The sequence below is a fragment of the Mustela nigripes genome, chromosome 13, assembly GCF_022355385.1.
Source record: "Mustela nigripes isolate SB6536 chromosome 13, MUSNIG.SB6536, whole genome shotgun sequence".
NCBI classification, from domain to species: Eukaryota; Metazoa; Chordata; class Mammalia; order Carnivora; family Mustelidae; genus Mustela; species Mustela nigripes.
Window position 1 is genome coordinate 66,665,838 of NC_081569.1, and position 18,026 is coordinate 66,683,863.

At 41.7% G+C, this 18,026-nt stretch overlaps 1 protein-coding gene across 1 annotated transcript in view; it reads right to left on the reverse strand.

Annotated features, from left to right (window-relative positions):
• Positions 1-18,026, reverse strand: part of FBN1 (fibrillin 1) — a 232,288-nt gene that overhangs the window by 108,085 nt on the left and 106,177 nt on the right. Inside the window, exons 7-9 of the mRNA XM_059372774.1 lie at positions 14,617-14,742; positions 6,898-7,023; positions 1,317-1,475 (exon numbers count right to left, since the gene is read on the reverse strand). Of these exons, the coding sequence (XP_059228757.1) occupies positions 1,317-1,475; positions 6,898-7,023; positions 14,617-14,742 (411 nt within the window). The remainder of the gene's footprint in view (positions 1-1,316; positions 1,476-6,897; positions 7,024-14,616; positions 14,743-18,026) is intronic.

Below are 18,026 nucleotides of genomic sequence, written 5' to 3' on the forward strand. Positions count from 1 at the left end.
TCATTCAACAAGCAAGGTGGCAGAGGTTAGGAAGTAGGGAGGAAGAACCTGAACTGAAGAGACGTTTTAGGAAAAAGGAACAGTTGAGTTTAGAGATCCTCAGACTGGCTTCGAGGAAAGCTTGATCATTTAATTTAACTAGAAAAACAAAGCCACCATAAAGAAGAAGAATTAAAAGATGAACTGGGGTTAGAAATGAGAATGGGGGCACCTGGGTGGCTCAGTGGGTTGAGCCTCTGCCTTCGGCTTAGGTCAGGATCCCAGGGTCTTGGGATCAAACTCCACATCGGGCTCTCTGCTCAGCTTCCCCCATTTCCCCCGCCTGCTGCTCTGCCTACTTATGACCACTCTCTGTCAAATAAATAAATAAAATCTTAGAAAAAAAAAGAAAGAAATGAGGATGCTATTTGGTCCGCCAACTAGTAAAATTTTATTTTCAAGGAATGGCGTGATTTGGACCACAAGATACCACCTGAATTCATCCTGAGAAAATTTTTCTGGACATCTTTCCCTACCTTTTCCCCTACCATAATTTTTTTAACTGAACTTCAGAGGAATTATGCTTTGGGAAATGTATATGGCAGCTGTGGATTTTATAGAGATGAGTTACGAGGCCACTGCCACAGTCCAGATGAGAGAAAATGAGCTTTATGTGAAGATGGAAGGAATCTGATGGACATAAGAGGTATTACAAAGAAAAAAAGAAGTCAACAACAATTGGCACCAAGGAAGAAGAAAACGTCAAATACTAGGGAAGGAGAAGACATGTACCCGGCATAACTCTGGAAGGCTTGGAGACAAGTGAGTTTGATTCAGCAGAGCTTTGGAGAACTCCTTGAGAGCCAAATGAAACACAAGAGGAAGAGAAGACAAGTCCTTGGGAGAAGGTTGCTATCCTGTGGTGATAAGCAAGCTCAGTAAAAAGCAGTACCAGAGGGGCGCCTGGGTGGCTCAGTGGGTTAAGCCGCTGCCTTCGGCTCGGGTCATGATCTCAGGGTCCTGGGATCGAGCCCCGCATCGGGCTCTCTGCTCAGCAGGGAGCCTGCTTCCTCCTCTCTCTCTCTCTCTGCCTACTTGTGATCTCTCTCTGTCAAATAAATAAATAAAATCTTTAAAAAAAAAAAAAAGAAAACAGTATTATTTGTATGGACCTCTGTAGTTTCCCAAGTCATCGTCTGGGGAAATTTCCCTTGGAGTCGCCTCTTTTATTTTTTTCACTTACCTGGATCTCCACCAGATGTGCCTCACGCACATTGCCACTGGGCTTGTGGGGACTGGGAGTGGGACTCTCTGCAGATGACAGGAAGGGCTCTTACCTGTGGCTCTGATGGGACACATCTCAGGGGCGACGGTGACCCCTGGAGACCAGCATCGGCCAACATCACAGCAGCACTGCATTTTCGTTATGGACTGCGGCAGTTGGTTCGAACAGCGCCCATTGGCCAGAGCCGTGTAACAGTATCCGGGGCGAACATCTGAGAGAACAAAGAAACACACCCACACACACATCATTGAGCTGGAACTCGGAACAACAGCCTCCTGCCCCAGCACCTCTGTGCTTCATACTTGGGCTCTGGCAGGACCCGCTGACGCTCTCAGCCCCCAGAAGGGAAGCTGGGTGTGTGGCTCAGGAACAATGCTCGGTCAGAGCTCCCTTCGTCTCACACCTTTCGCCCCTGTGAGCTGGTGCACTTGGCCCAAGTCCCACATTCCAACCCCAAGGTGGGAACGAATGATTACAACCATATGTGCCATAGGAAAAGAGAGTCTCAGAGAATCACTGGCAGTGACAGTTAATTAGTTATAAAGCCACGTCTCTATACTGAAGGGAGACTGTGTTGTCCTTGGTTTCCAACTACTTAATTCGAGCCACTTTAGGCAAATATTGATATAAATCTATTTTAAAACAACATGAAGTCTGCACTATAGTCTACATTTCTAAAAGATCTTTCTTACTTTTCAGACTGTAACTGTGAGTCAGACGTGTGAGGGTTTTTTTTTTTTTTTTTTTTTTGGTTTTTTTTTTTAAAGGAGTGAGCCACTTTGCAGTCAGATCCAACGCTTGTTAATCAAGATTTCCTTTTGTCCTGGGGCCCTAACAGATTTTATAAGGCACAAATTATTTACAAGTTCCAAATGTATGTGATTCCAAGTTCTTAGTCCTATAGGATACAATGGTTCTTGAAGGTTGGTTTTTTGTTTTGTTTTGCTTTGTTTTTTTGGCAGGAAGGTATCTTCTCAAAGCAACAGAGGAAGACATATTTCTATATACCACTTTTTATTGGGTTACATCATGTCTGACTGATGTAACATTGACACACTGAAGTGCAAGTCTAGGCTATCAAAAAAGAGCTTGTGACATAGTAGAAACCTAACTGCTTTATGGTCCTTTGAGGAACCACAGTGAAATAGGCAACACAGGTAGCTAAGTACAGAACAGCTTGATTACCCCTGACATGCTGATGATGTACCTCTCTTTAAGGAAAGCATATCCCTGCATAGACCATATATAATAAAGTAAAAAAACAAGTCATATTTTAAATGTGCTTGTCATTGGAAGAAAGGTAGGTGGTAAATTCTTTTATAAAATGAAGAATTCTTTTTTTACAATTAAAACTTCATCCCTATGTTTCCTGTAAGTCTAAACACTAAACTTCAAGTTTTTTTTTTTATTTTAAAGATTTTATTTATTTATTTGACAGACAGAGATCACAAGTAGGCAGAGGCAGGCAGAGAGAGGGGAAGGGAAACAGGCTCTCTGCTGAGCAGAGAGCCCAATGCGGGGCTTGATCCCAGAACACTGAGATCATGACCTGAGCTGAAGGCAGAGGCTTTAACCTACTGAGCCACCCAGGCACCCCTAAACTTCAAGTTTGATCAAAGAAGGTCATACCTAAGGTTGTTTTCATGTACATCGTACTTAAGAACACTGACCTCTCAGGTCTTGAAGGTTGCAATAGATCAAAAAATAAAATGAAATAAAAAGCAAGGCTAATTTAGAAAATAATTTATAAATTACTAATATCCCATGAAGAAGGTTACAAAAAATCCAGACAAACCATAAAATTATGGATCACCTTTAAAGAAAACAAGATTATTTCTGAAAAACACTTAAAGCCACTGGCAGATAAAAGTGTGCTTTCTAGAGAATTTTTGTGGCCCCGTTCCAACATCTCCAGTTAGACTACTAGTCTCAGCAGAGACAGAACAAGTTTCCTTCCAGCCTGGTCCAGGGTAAATGGCTGGAGAGAGGAGTGCAGACAGGATAGGCTCCATGAAGCCACAGGTGGCACCTTCCCTATGAAGAAGAAGGAGCAACAGAACTTCCTACTTCTCCTTTTCATGGCTTTAAAGTCACTAATTATTTATATTCTCAGCAATTAGAAAATGGGGCATGGAAACCAAAGGCTGTTAAGAATGGGAAGAAATGTTCAAAATTGGCTTATATCCCAGTTTCAGATGAATTTGGCACTCAAAATTCAATATAAACACTTGACCAAAATTTGTCTATATAATTTTCAGTGTGGGTTATCTTTTGGAGCAAAACTGGGACCTACAGCTGCCAGTTGCAAACTCTTAACAGGCTAATGTCTATTATTTCACACACTAACCATGATACTATTTTACTGCCCAGCTGGCTCACTTACATGTTAAATCAGCAGTGAGAAAACTCTTGATCAAAATGGTGAATGTTGAGGCTAAAAACCACACCAGCGACATTTGGGCTGAGGGAAGACTGAGATACAAATGGCCCCTGCACCTACAGTAAGCATTTTGCTAATTTCTCATTTTGCAGGAGAGCTTTGGTTAAAAATACACACATTGACACAACTTGTAATTTGGAAGCAAACCTACGGGCTACTAAGGAAGGGAAAATGTATGACAACTGGGAGCCATTGGAGCCATCACCTCCTGGGCACACCAGCCCCAAGTATCCCATGCCATCAGGCAGTGGTGCCCAGGGAAGTGAGAAGGAAGCCCTTGTGGGGCTGGATCACTTTGCAAAGAGCCTAAGGTGGAAGCTGAGGGGGGAGGAAGGTTATGATTTGGAGGACAGAAGGGAGGTAGGAGGAAGCGTAGACACCTTCTTCTATTTTGAATCTGCTCTGGCCGAGACATCTGGCAGAAAAGGAGTAGAAAGCTTTCTTCCTTTTCCCTCTTCTGAATCACTTGGACCCCCTCCCTTTCAGAACCCAAAAGCCACATTATATCGAAAATTATACATTAAGAGTACAACGGATGTTTGCAGGTCATCCTAGCCTATCAGCAGGCCTCTCCTAACCAATCACTAACTTTGTTGTGTCGACCCAGGAGCTAGGAGCTGTGAAGCCCAAACTAGGTACAGGATGTCAGCAAGATTCCTGGGAATTGATGAGACAGAACACCCTGACACGAAACGACCACCCTACACAAGGTATTATTAAAGTGCCAAAGGATGATCACAGAACAAAAAAATAAAAATACTTCAAGAGCTTACGGAGCAAAGAGGATGCTGGGTACATGGAGGTCTGAGAGCCTTGGAATGTGGTGACCGAAGGTGACGAGTGGAACGTCGCGCTTAAGAGATGTGTAAGGAAGATACGACAGACCCTTGGCTGCAGGCGGGGTTTTCTATTGATTAGATTGACTAATTCCAACCAATGAACCTTAGATTTGTTTATAAGTTGGAGACTACCTGTATTTTCTTTTCACTAGGGATGATTCGGGGAGTCTGTGGTTTTACCATGGCAGGAGATATTAGCTTTAGGGAAGGCAGAAAGGTCACTTGGAGTATTTTTTGTAACAAAGTCTTAATTGTGGGTATAATAAAGTTCCCAAGAAGAAGAAACTGTACTGGTCTAGGTATATATAGTAAGAAGGGGTTTAGTGTTTCCATTGGTCATTTGGGAGGGAGCAATGAGAGGGTTTGCAACTGTGGGCTCAGGCCCAAGCTGGGATTCCAGCTCCTTCACATCTTACCTGCTTAACCAAGTGAACCAAATTACTTATCTGAGCCCTGTAAACCTTAGCTTCTTCCCATCTACAGTGCGGTTGTGAACATGAAGTCAGATAATTTCCCCCAAACACCTCACACCAAGGAGGTCACCCCCGAATCCTAGTTCCCCGCCCTTCCTTTGTAAATAGCATGGACATATATGGTAAAAGACTGATAAAAATGTAAACCATCTGATATGTAAAGGTGCTTTAATCACTTTAATCCAGGGCTCTCTTTGAAGGTGGGGGGTGTGTGTGGGGGGGAACAACCAAACTACCTATTATTTGGCCAGCAAAGAACTTCTGATCTACCTCTCTGCCATGCATGATTATGGGAGGTCAAGTGTGAATTGGGACAGTCTGGGGAGAAAAAAGGGCTCCCTGAATTACACTGGCTTTTTCTTTCCCTGTGGTGCCAGCACAGATGGAGAGATCCTGGAAAATCTGGCAATCCAGGCATCACTGTTGTTTCTAAGGAAAAGTGCAGATATGCTTCCCTCACTGGTTGTACTTATTCAAACGTCAACTTAAGAGACCACCCTCAGCTTTTATTATATGTGACTAAGTACAAAGGAACTCAGAATTTCAAGTGCAACTCAGTTTGGGTCTGAAATTCATGCCTTGTGGTGAGGATGTGAAGCTGAGTGTCTTTGAAAATATGGGCCAGAAAAAAACATCAAAAGATTGTGTTCATTTTTCTCCGAGGCCATGTGCCATAGGCTTCCCTAGCTTTGCCCAAACAATAAGGAAGTGCTCATTTCGATATTCAACAAATACTTACTGAGTGTCTATGACAAGCAAGGAATCATGCCGGAAACCACCAGCGATGTAGGAGGGTAGCAGTTACTTAGGCTTTAAGGAGAGCTTACAACTTAATTAGGGAGATAAGAACATACAGACATAACATTTCCCCAGGGGACCGTTTATGAGAAGCATATCTTCAGGCAAGGGAGAAACTGCTCTCAGGTAGGCTGATCTGGGACATCTTCAAAGACAGAGAACCCAAGTAGAAGCATCAAAGGGGGCTTGAGCTGGGAAGAAGAGTAACCTGAGTGGTACCATAGATGTGATTCAAGGCAGGAAGGAATCAAAACAAATGACCTGTTTGAGTTGTGAGATGCAGAGACTGTGCTGATAAGTCAGCAAGGCTGAGAGAGGTCAGAGAGCGGAGGCCCTGCACACTCCAGAACTTGAACTTTACTCTAGAGAACTGGACTTTGGAGGAAGTCTTAGCAATCACTAAATCCAGCAGTTATCAAACCTTTTTTTGTTAAACAACAAAGTTCCTTATTTAATTGATATTTAATTGATGAAGCCAGCACACCACCAGGTAAAAGCAGAGTTGCCTGGACTGTCGTGCATATGAGGGGCAGGGAGTGGGAGGCGGCGGGGCCCTTTTCCCCTGCAGCTCTGGAGACCTTTGCTGTACCTGAAAGATCCATGCAACACAGACTAAAGAACTCCTACTTTCCTAATCCTAATGGAAAATTACCAGAGGTTTTTGAGCAACAGAGTTACTTAATCAAAGCATTATATTAGGAAGATAAATCTGACAAGATGGATTGTAGAGAAGCCAGGAAGTAGGGAGACCCATTAAGAGATTATTGCAAAATTTCAGACCTAAATTAACATGGGTCCCAGAAAATGTTAGAGGGTTTGACACTCGCATAACTGCAAAGCTAATGTATAGGCTGAGGATATCTGTACGGGCTCCTGGATCCTCCCTCTTTCTGGGAGGTAAAGTCCTAATACCACAAGGTACCTCTTTTCTTAAAGAGAGTGCTCAACTGTTTAAAAAGATGTAAATGTACATTTAACATCAAGTGAGAAATTATTATCCCCCTTGAACAAATGTGTTTCCAAAAATGTTTGTTGTGGAGCCGATTGATAGGAATCAGACACGCTGTTTAGAATTATACCCACCTACGCATCTGGTGCCATCGGGAGACGGGTAAAAACCAGGAGGACATTTGCAGAAGTAACTGCTGACTGTGTTTGTGCATTCGCCTCCTTCACAGATTCCAGGAATGGTGCTGCATTCATCAATATCTGGAACATAAAGAAGAGTTTAGCATCCACGGAACACAGCACAAAACTGTTCACCATCACAAGGCTCAGCCATAACACCGATCCACCCAATCTCCACAGAACAAAACCTGCCTATAAAAGAGTTCAAAAGGTGGGTGTTTCCTCTCTCAACTGAGGCTTACTCACGGAACTTACAAAGCTCAAGAGATTAGAGAAAAATAATAGAAATGTCCCCTGTAAAATAGAAAACCATGTACTGTTTTATCAAGTAATGACAGCACGCTAGTATTCCAAACGTCATTTAGCTTAAGATGTGGTTGTCCCTGTTCTCTCCATGTTTTGCCTTGAGTTAGGCTCCCGTTATGTTTATTCAATATTCTGCATCATTTCCTGTGTTTCTTCTCAATCTGGTTTTCCACAAGCAGATACTGAAATCCTATCGAGAAGAGCATATGGTCTGAGTGGGACCAAGACTTGTCCATCATGGTGTCCACAGAGGCACCCAAATGGCCATGATGATGGTTTTCTTTGGGTTCAGTGAGTGATTTGTGGGACACTGGGATGCTCCACCCAGATTCCTCTCAAGGGAGAGCTTGTTGTCTTAGCACGAGGGGCACTCTCATTAGACGACCTTCTGTTCTCAGCTCCTTCTCGGACTGCTCAAGCCACAGAGAGCCACCTCCCCTAGGGACTACACCCACGTTGGGTGCCCATACCCAGTGACTGATCATGGAGACGAGTGAATGATCTGGTGATCTGTCCCAGCAGGGAAAGCTCTGAAAACCATTCCAATTCCCAAATAGCTAGGGACGTCCGTGGAGGCCACAGTCAAGGTTAGCCCTGACTAAAGGCCTGAGGCCACTGGTTTCCTCCAAGGACGTAGTAAAATTTCCTTAGGACAAATCCAGCCATTTCCTTCAAGGGGAGCTCTTCAAGAACCAGCTTCAGACACTGGCAGTTGCCAGTAGATGTGGCACCAGTGAGGGGAGAATGGAAATGGACAACCTCCTGCTTAGGCTATAAGTAAACACAGAGCACAGGGTATCTGCATGACCTTGACCCCAAGAGGAATGGACTTTCTGCACTCACCTATGGACAGGGGCATTTTAACCCAATCCCTCTGTGAGTATTGCAATGGCCAGACTATACCGTTGGCATTTGGAAAGCCCTAGAACCGAAGAATATTTCTTCTCCAGTTTAAGTACCACTCTTCTCTTGTAAAACAAAATAGAGGTCTAAGTGGACCAGATTCAAGGGTCTTCTGACTCAAGTTCACCCTGTTAGTCAAAAAGGCAGCAGTGACATTGTTTATGTGCAGTTCAACCTTTTTAAAAGCAAAATCCTCATTCTTCTATGCTAGGCTAGAGGCTAAAGCAAACAATATCCCCCTGCTTATATTAGAGTCAATGCTAACATAAACAGTGTTGTCATTGTGAAGTTGTATAATGGTAAAGATGTATATTCTATTCTGACAGATAGACATGTCACTGGAGTCAATGAAAGACTGAGAAACAGCCAAGGATGGAGCCTAGGGTTCTAGAACTAGCATAAAATCAGAAGACACATTTTAAGACAATCAGGCCTCCTCCATTTACCAGCCACACTCCTCCTTAAAAACTAAGAAGGGGCACCTGCGTGACTCAGTCAGTTCAATATCAGACTCTTGATTTCAGCTCAGGTCATGATCACAGGGTCCTGGGATCGAGCCTCTTGTCGGCCTCTGTGCTGTGGAGCCTTCTTGAAATTCTCTCTCTTAACCTCCGCTCCTCGGCCAGCACACACACACCTTCTCTCTCTCAAACAACAACAACAACAACAAAACCCAGTACGTTCGGCCTAGAGGATTCGACAACCTCATTTAAGGATAGAAGAGGAGGTATCGCTGTAACACAGAGGTCTTAAGAAAAACATACCTTCCTCAAAGTGTCCCTAAAGGTTGATGTTTGGGTCATTGAACTCTTACCAATGATCATATGAGTAAACAGTGTCTATTAAAAGAAATCTTGTTTTACCTGTTAGTATAAATGACTACTACCATCCTTATCAAGACCACTTATACCAATAACCAAAGAGGTTATTTAAGTGACAAAACATATTAAAAAAAAAAGGTATTTAAAAACTAGAAAGAACTGGCAGGACTGAGGAGACCTGTTCCACATGCTGGCTAGGTCAGATTTGGCCCTTTTACCGAGATGCCAGCAACAACAATAATCATGAGAACAGACAGGTATTGACCTCCTGGCGTCGATTAAAGGTTTCATGTGTGTCAAGCCGTCTAATCCTCACAGTGTAAGTATGAGCACAGGACTGGTTTCTAGAATTCTGGTGCCCAGGCATAACTCTTGCTTTACACTGAAGCCTTCTGAAAACCAGCATGAGTAAAACTCGAAGTAAGAGCAAAAAGGCTCATTTACAAAGTGATATTAGACCCCAGTCTCCAAGTGTAAGTGCCAGGCCCTGGGCAGTGGGGAGAGGGGCAGGGTTCCCACTGAGGTGCCTGCTCTCCCCCAAAGTTTAGGAAGTCAGGAAACACACTGTCACGTGCACCACCCTCAATTTCACCCAGATAAAGATAGAACTGGACTGGGTTAAATTATTTGATTTGAAGGAATCTCAGTGGTGCTGAATTCCCTATACTGTCCTCTCCTCAGTGACAGACCTTTGTTCTTCTCGGGTCTAGAGCCCTTCTACTTTGCTAACCTCCTTGCTTCTCAGTCCCGTTGCTTCGACAAGAGCAGTTCCGACTTAGTGACCAGGCTGGGGTGAAGTCCCTCCACAGTAAAAGGCCAGAATAAAGCACTGGAATTGAAACCACTTAAACTCTGAAACTCATCATACCTATCTATTTTTTTTTTTTCCCCAGACTCTTAGCACATTGCATTTATCTCCTCTTAATAGAGTTTCAGGGATCCCATGTCGGAAAGAATTGGAGATCAGTGGATTTCTTAGCATTTCTGTAAATCAGTCTATATCATGAGCCAACCATAAAGTAAATCAGTTTGGGGGGCCTGGTGGGAAGTAGGGCTTGTCTGGGAAGAGCTGTTTCTGTGTTCTGGATCCTTCTCTCCAGTTCCCTGGGGCAGGAGGGCGAGGCAGAGCTGCTGGGAGGGCAGAGCTGCTGGCCTCTTGCTGTGAGCCCAAGAAGGGACATGAATGGCAGACCCTTTCTCTGCAGCTTTGCTGGCCCTGTTCATCTGTGAGATAAACATTGCTTTTCTGGATACATGAAATCCCGTGCAAAATATGTGACTAAAAAGCAAACAAGCTAATTCTTCAAGTCACATTGAAAAAAAACACCAGCCATGCTATGTTACAGTCATACCACAGATGTCGACTTGCATGGTTTCTTAGGCAGCACCTGCTCTCTGATCACAGCTGGGAAAGAATGAGAAATGTGAGGACAGAGTCTGGACTGCAGACCTGGAAAGGAGCCCCAGGACCCTCTCCTGTTCAGCTCAGCTGAAAGTCGAAGTCATTCATAGCTGGTGACTGACTTATCCAAGTTCACACAGAAGACCGGGGACATGACCAGGACTAGGACTGAGTCTGCCTCGTGCCTAGTGCTCTTATGTCTACACCACAGAGATTTTGTTCAGCAACACATAGGGAGCTGGTGACCTTAAACGGTGGGAGTCAAGGGCTTACAACCAGCTGCCCAGGCTGGAGCTCCAGCTACACCAGCGGACTAAGTAGCCCTAGTAATTTTCCTTGGTGCCTGGGAGGATAAGCACCCCTGAGAGCAAGTAGCCATCAGATAAATACGTCATTCTTCTAGAAAGGAGAAGTCTCCAGGGCTTTGGCCATGCATTAGGGAGTGCACAGGCTTAAGAGCTACATTTTTAAAAAGTCTTTCACATCATGCAGTGCTATTATAATTGCTGAAGGCTGGGCTGGCGTTAATCTAAATCCCAAAATATTAGCGGTTAATTAGGAATCCAAGGGACTTCTTCCAGAAATAAAACTTAATCCTTTAATTACAGTTTTTATTTCTTAATTTCCTCCCACAGTAACCTATGCAAATATGGCCTTGGTTTCCGAAAAGAAAAGGCTCATGTGTTCTTTCAATGCGTACACTCGAGTCGTTGGAAAAATCAACAGGGAAGGTGGGCATGAACTCTGGCTCCCTTTTTCTCAAATCACAGCTATAAATCTCAATCTGTTCTTCTTAAATTTACAAAAATGTAATTACTGTTGCTTAACAACTTCAGCTTGTTAACTTACATTTTAAATGAATCTAAATTGATTCATCTTATTGATATAAAACTTGGTCTATGGCTTTTTTAAGGTTCAGGGAAGGGGATATTTTAAGAAGGGAGAATTCTGCAAGAGGAAGATCTCACAAAAACACTGCTCTTACCATCGCCGAGGGAATGAAGGTTAACATCTTGTAAATTTGCTAAAGCCAATTTTTGACTGAATTGGTTTTTTAAATCAATTACTGTGGGCTTCCAGGTACCCAGTCCCTTCCTTTCCAAGAGGAAGATGCATTTCAAAAAGCCACTCAGAGTAATGGCAAAGGTGCCAGAACAATTTTCACAAGGGCACAGAATCCCACTGTGGCCTGACCTTCTAGCCAGGGCACACAGATGTTCTCTTCATCCTTGGTGTGGGCTAGATTTTCTGGCATTCCTTCAATTGACCATCCTATCCATCATCCTATGCCCAGAGTCACTACATTCCCATAATGAGGCACAGAGCTGGAGAAAAGCAAGGGAGAGCTAAAGGAGGGGACTCAGCTCACCAGACATTCTTGGAGGACATTCTGATTCCTCTCCTACCCCAGTAAGACAGGGCAACAATGCCCAAACCAGCTTCCAGGCCAGAGTACATGTAGTGCTAACAGGGTATTCTCTTCCAGTATCAATTTTGCATAAAAAAATAAAAAGGGAAGGGGAAAAAACCCATCATCTGAATTTAATGTAACTGTAGATGGCTAAGGAAAAAAAAAGGTCTAGCCAAAAGTATGCTGTTTTTATCTTGCTACTGATTTCAATATGTAGCTGGAAAAAAAAATATTTGTGAAAAAGGATTAAGTAATTTTCAGATTGAATTTTTTTTTGTCCATTGGACACACCACCATAATAGGTTTCTTAGCATTAACAGAGGATTGTGAATGAGTTTTCTTTCAGTCTGAGTATTAAATCTGTGCATCTTTTGTCTTGTTCACAACAGTGCAAGGTGACCGATTATGACCCATGCTAACTGACAGGTCTGAGGGAAAGGCAAGGGACACTGGAAAACAATTTTGCTCTAAGCTGGAAGCTATGGAATTCCAGAAAACAATGAAGACTGGACAAATCATATGGACCATACTGCCGTAAATCTTAAAGCTGACCCCATCTAAGCTGCATCTATGAAGCTGTGAAAGCCTGAAAATAGATACATGACCCACTGCTGATGTGGATTTTGCATGCTGTTATAAACCTAACAGCTCCTTTTTTAAAAAAAATTATTTTTTAATTATTTTTTATAAGCATATAATGTATTTTTATCCCCAGGGGTACAGGTCTGTGAATTGCCAGGTTTACACACTTCACAGCACTCACTTTTTTTTTTTTCTTTATGAGTGTCTTTTACTAAACAGAATTAAAAGAGGGAATTCTGAGTTCAAGAGGGAAGTCACCATTAAGCCAGCTAGAAGTAAAGCATTTACACAGCTTATTATTAAATTCAACAAAAAAGTAGTGGTACATGATGAAAAACATATAATTGCATAGAAAAATTACAAACTGAACTGATCCATTCACAGTTTCTACACGAATTCTCATTGTACACTGACTGAGGCCTCTTCAAAGGGGGAAAAATATCTTTGGCTGACAAGGCCGAAGCTCTCACGTCTTCACCGCAATTACGGCATCAGATGATGGGTGCTGTCGTGGGATGAAGGACATAGCACATACCCTCCCCAATGTCCATAACCCCACCCCCCCTTCTCCCAACCCCCCTCTCCCCAGCAACCCTCAGTTTGTTTTGTGAGATTATGAGTCACTTATGGTTTGTGTCCCTCCCAATCCCATCTTGTTTCATTTATTCTTCTCCTACCCCCTTAACCCCCCATGTTGCATCTCCACTTCCTCACAGCTTCTTAATGGCATAAAGAGACATATATAATGGTATCTGAAAATCTGTACTATCATATTTTTAAAATTTCAAAATATTAGGAAATATAATTATTAAATGTTAGTATTAGAGGTTATGGCTTACAGCTAGGACAGAAGACAATATATGGTACAACAAGTACCAGAGTGGGAATCCAAAGAAGGGAATTTTAGCACTATCTAAATGACTTCAAACATTTAGTTTGAAAGTGCACAACAGGATATGTTCTTTATCCCGTTCAATATTAACATTTTCTGCTTCTGACATAGATCTACAATATAACTTCTAGAATACAGCGGGCTGTAAGAGTCAATTTTATTGTTCTTTGAAACTTAAAATGTTTTTAAGAGGTCCCACTTCCTTAGAACTGAAGTATTTTTTCACAGCTACCTCAACCAGGTATAGCATGTTCAAGAACACATGATTCTAAATTCTTCAAAACAATTTACATCCATAAAAATAATTTGAGTAGAGTCAAATTTCTGATTATTCAGTTTCAGGGCAAGTAGCTATTAAACTTCTGTGTAATTTATGAACCGCACCTGAAATCAGATGCTGTCTTTCCCACATATGATATACTATAGTTATTCACAAAGAAGACTAAGGACCTAGAACCAATCCCAGACAAGTGACTTAGAAATGAACTAGTCCTCATTGCTGGGGTTTAGGAGTTGATACAACAGCAGTGCATATGAATCAAAATGAAACTTTGTATCCCACCAAGTAGAGCTGAAAATGAAGTTTGCTCTGCCGAGTTTGACAGGACACATAACTTGTTACATTACTGTCAGACATTACATGTGCACTCATCAAAGAAAAGAGAGTTTGATGCTGCCTACTTATTTCCCTCTCATGGAAAAAGCATTTATTATGGCCTTGGATGCCAGGCTCTTTTTGGCAAGTAGCAATCGTGGTGAATATGAACACGTTCTCTCTACACAGATTTTCAGGAGCTCAATCTATAAACTAAATGCAAATATGCAATTTTTTTTTTTACCTCCAGTTATTTTTCTGTTTGATTAATATTAAAAAGCTTCCATTTGATAGGCAGAAAAGGAAGTACTAAATTTGTACCACGAGCATAAACATAAGAGTTAATCTCTCAAAAAACAAGCAAATAAACAAACATACATTTTAACTAGAAAAACATCAAAAGATATGTCTTTTTGAATAATATTTAATGATTAAATTTAAATTCATGTCTCTAGAACTATGCAAAAACATGTGTCTTGAACATTTTAACCCAAATATTGGTTCAAAAATATTTCATGTTTTAATATTTAATTTGATTCAGCTGGATCTCTTATTTTGGGTCTATAAAAGTGGAAAAAGCTGCAGGGTTTTTCTGGTTCAATAGCACAAAAGCATATTATTTCTGGTAAGAATATGATATTTACACATTCATAGGCATGACAAAGACAAAAGGATTTTGGAACAATTTGCAATAAAGCTTGTCATTGATTTGGGTTTTGCCTTCCCCTCCACCCCTTAACTGCAAAGCATGATATTTCTTACCTTCACATTTTTGTGATGCTTCATTAAATTTGTGTCCAGCAGGACATTTGCACTCAAAAGACCCAACAGTATTAATGCAATTTCCTCCTTGACAGAGCCCAGGGATGGCCTGGCATTCATCCACATCTGTCAGATTTCAGGATACAGAGAGAGGAGAGGGAGAGATTCATGTAAGTCACTGCAGAAGAAATGTGATAGTCTGTCTACAATTATATCACCATATTTATGTCAGTGAGTTATTTGTCCATCACAATATTTAGAATACGATGTGAGAAACTTTCTTACAACTACCTGTAAAATCAATTATTTGAGTAACATAACTTGGTCAATAATGTTTTATAAGAAGTCACAAATATTGTTACTCTTCCTACCTTCTGTCTTCCCTATGTAGGGGGGAATATTTATACTGATTTTTAGGGATTTTATTATGCATGCTGCAAATTACAGGGATACAATGATTAAAAGGCTGAGAGTAATAACTAGAGTTATTCAAGAAATCCTCAGAATCATAATGCAACACATTTCTATAGTAAATCTGTCTCTAAGACTTATATTGAATGATTCAGTTAAAACAGAATTTACTTAAGATCCCTTGGATCACATGACACAGTGACTGTTTTAATGCAAATGAAATGGGAGATGCTCACCTTCCATTCTGTATAATTGCCTTGTGCAGTAAAACTTAAACAACCCAGGAAATCGGACTGAGAAGTGAGAGACACCCAAGATGAATGCATAGTCTCAGCTGCAGATTCACCTTGCTGGCACAGCAGCCACCAGAGGGAACCTTTTTAAAGCTAAGTCAGAGTGCGTCCTTCCCAGCTCAAAACTCAAGCCCGTACCTTAGAAGATTCTATCTGCTCCTTCTACTCTCTGACCTCACTTCTGGCCTCCTCTCTCTCTCACTCTTCTCCTTCCCCGCCGGCTTCCTTGCCATTCCTTAAGGATACCGAGGATGCACTTGCCTGGGGCTTTATAGGAGTGCCCCGCTACCTGAATTATTCTCCCTCCATAAAGCTGCATAAAGGTTCATGTTGTCCTGTCCATCAGGTCTCTGTTCCACTCTGGCTTTGGATCCTTCTCCCGCCAATCTAACAGCAATAGCCATCATTCACCACCCTTCTTAGCTTATTTTTTTTTCCATAGGACGAATCATCAGCCAACCTGATAAATACTTTGCTTTGTTTTGTTTCACAAATCCGTGGTCTTTAATGCAAATTTCAGAGAGCAGGTTCTTTGTTTTGTTCACAGCTATATCCCTGGCACCTAATAACTGTGGTTCCACATGTAGCCCCAAATATGAACCCCCTAGGAACAAAAGCAATCATTCCAGGCTCATTATGTTCAGTTAGAAAGATTGTAAAAAATACATCATGTACATTCTTTCCATCTCTTCATATATAACACACAAAGGTCTAGTTTAATAAAGGAACCCCCAGGGTAGCAGTCTAACATTTCTTTCCCTCACTTTGGATATTCTTTAAGAAATCTGGAAACCTAGTGTACTCTCTTGTTTTACTCCTCATTGTATGGGCAAGAGAGTGATCACCAATTTTAAGATCTCTAATAACCTGTGTTCTTGAGAAAAGTCGACACGAAGGAAAGGATACTAAAGGAGCAACAATTTATTTTGCTAGAAAAGTGTCACTGTTTTAAATGGACTGTCCCAGCCCACAAATGAACCACTACATGTGGAGTATAATTAGATTATATTTTATAGCTGATCTCAATTTTGTCTTAGACCAGAAGTTTCCATTCTCTTGATACATGAATAAGTTATTAAAATGTTTTTTAGAAATTGATGGTACATATAAGCAAAACTTGATAGTCTTTTTGGTCATAATTTTTGGCCAAGAGGAAATATGAATGAGGGCTCTTCTCTGTTGGCCATACCTTCCCAAGACCGAAGACAGAATAAGCTCCTTTATGAACCCACTTGCCCACAGCCCCCTCACATCCGGCTCAAGGTCTGAAAACAACAGCAAAGGGACAGAGCTTCCAAGCCAATAGCAGAATCACTCAGAAAAGAACACAACAAAACACGACAAATTTCATTCTCAAATTGGCAATATGACTACCATTTTGATTTCATGAATTTCACAAAATTTCTGATAGAAATAGTATCCCCCCCCCCCCACCTTGGATGTCTAAAAAGCAGAGTCAGGAAGGGACAGAAAGAAAATCCTGGACAAGTTAAGACCAGAGGAAATGCATAGTAAAGCCAAGAGCAGTCGCTCTTCCCTCTCCCTCTTCATTCTCTTTGCCCCAGTTCTCTTAGTGTGTCAACCTCTGACAAGGTCTCATGGACACCACTTCTGGCTTTCTGGTCTAAGTCAGCGCATTCATGGCTGCCCTCAGGACACCAAGACCAAGAATTTCTTCAAAACTCACTGGGACTTTCTAAGGATGAGAAAAAATAAAGAAGGTGCCCGAGAAAGGGGGAATAAAACTGACTTTTTATTTTCTAAAATCACACACTACACCCCTCTGTAATTCCTTCATTCCGAAGTGACTTCTTGCTGCTCCTGACATGCAGAAGGACCAGTTGAAGGGCACATAAAGGAGCTGTAAGTTATATTATACATAGTAGTTGGGAGCCAGGACCAACAGTGTTTATCACAATTGGAATTTGTGGAAGTATAATTTAATGGAGACCCACAGACCTGTGGGATTAAACCCAAATTCTGTTTTACTGCCTATTAGCCTTAAAACCGACATATAGAATAAAACCAAACTAGGATGTGTCTGCCTCAGAAAAGCGTACCCGGAATTTTCTGAAAATATTGCAACTTGCTAAAAAAAGCCCTGAAGATGTCTAAAGGAAACAGATACAGCCTGGGAGTTTTCAATCCCATCAGTTTAGTGCTGAACTGCCTCCGTTCACTTCCTCCTGTTTCCTGCCAGACATCCAGACAATAAAAGAATTTGTACAGCTGGAAGAACAGGAATGAAAGCCAAAAACAGAGTAAGGGCAGGAGAAGAAGCGAACAGGCGACATCTGGGGATATTTAAAACTGTGAAACAAATCTTAATTTATTTCTGACTTGTAAAAAAAAAAAAAAAAAGCATAATGTAGCATGTAGAATGGAGAGAGGAACAATTTTCTTGAGGTCAACTAAGTACAACCCACGAGACAGAGGAACTCCAACAATATCAAATGAAGGGAAAAAATTGAGAAAAACAAACTACCTTGTTCACAGATTTTGCTTGGTGTTTATATACAGCATTGCTACAACGCACAGCATTGCTGCAAACAGAATCATACCAGCCCCTAGAAACACTTCTGGGGTCAGAGGGGGAACTGCTGGCAACGAAAACTCCAGAGAGACCAGCTGCTCCCTCTTGAGCCACGCTCCTCATGCCTAAGTTGGATATCATGCCGTCAGCGAAATCGTGAAGTTATGTCTCTG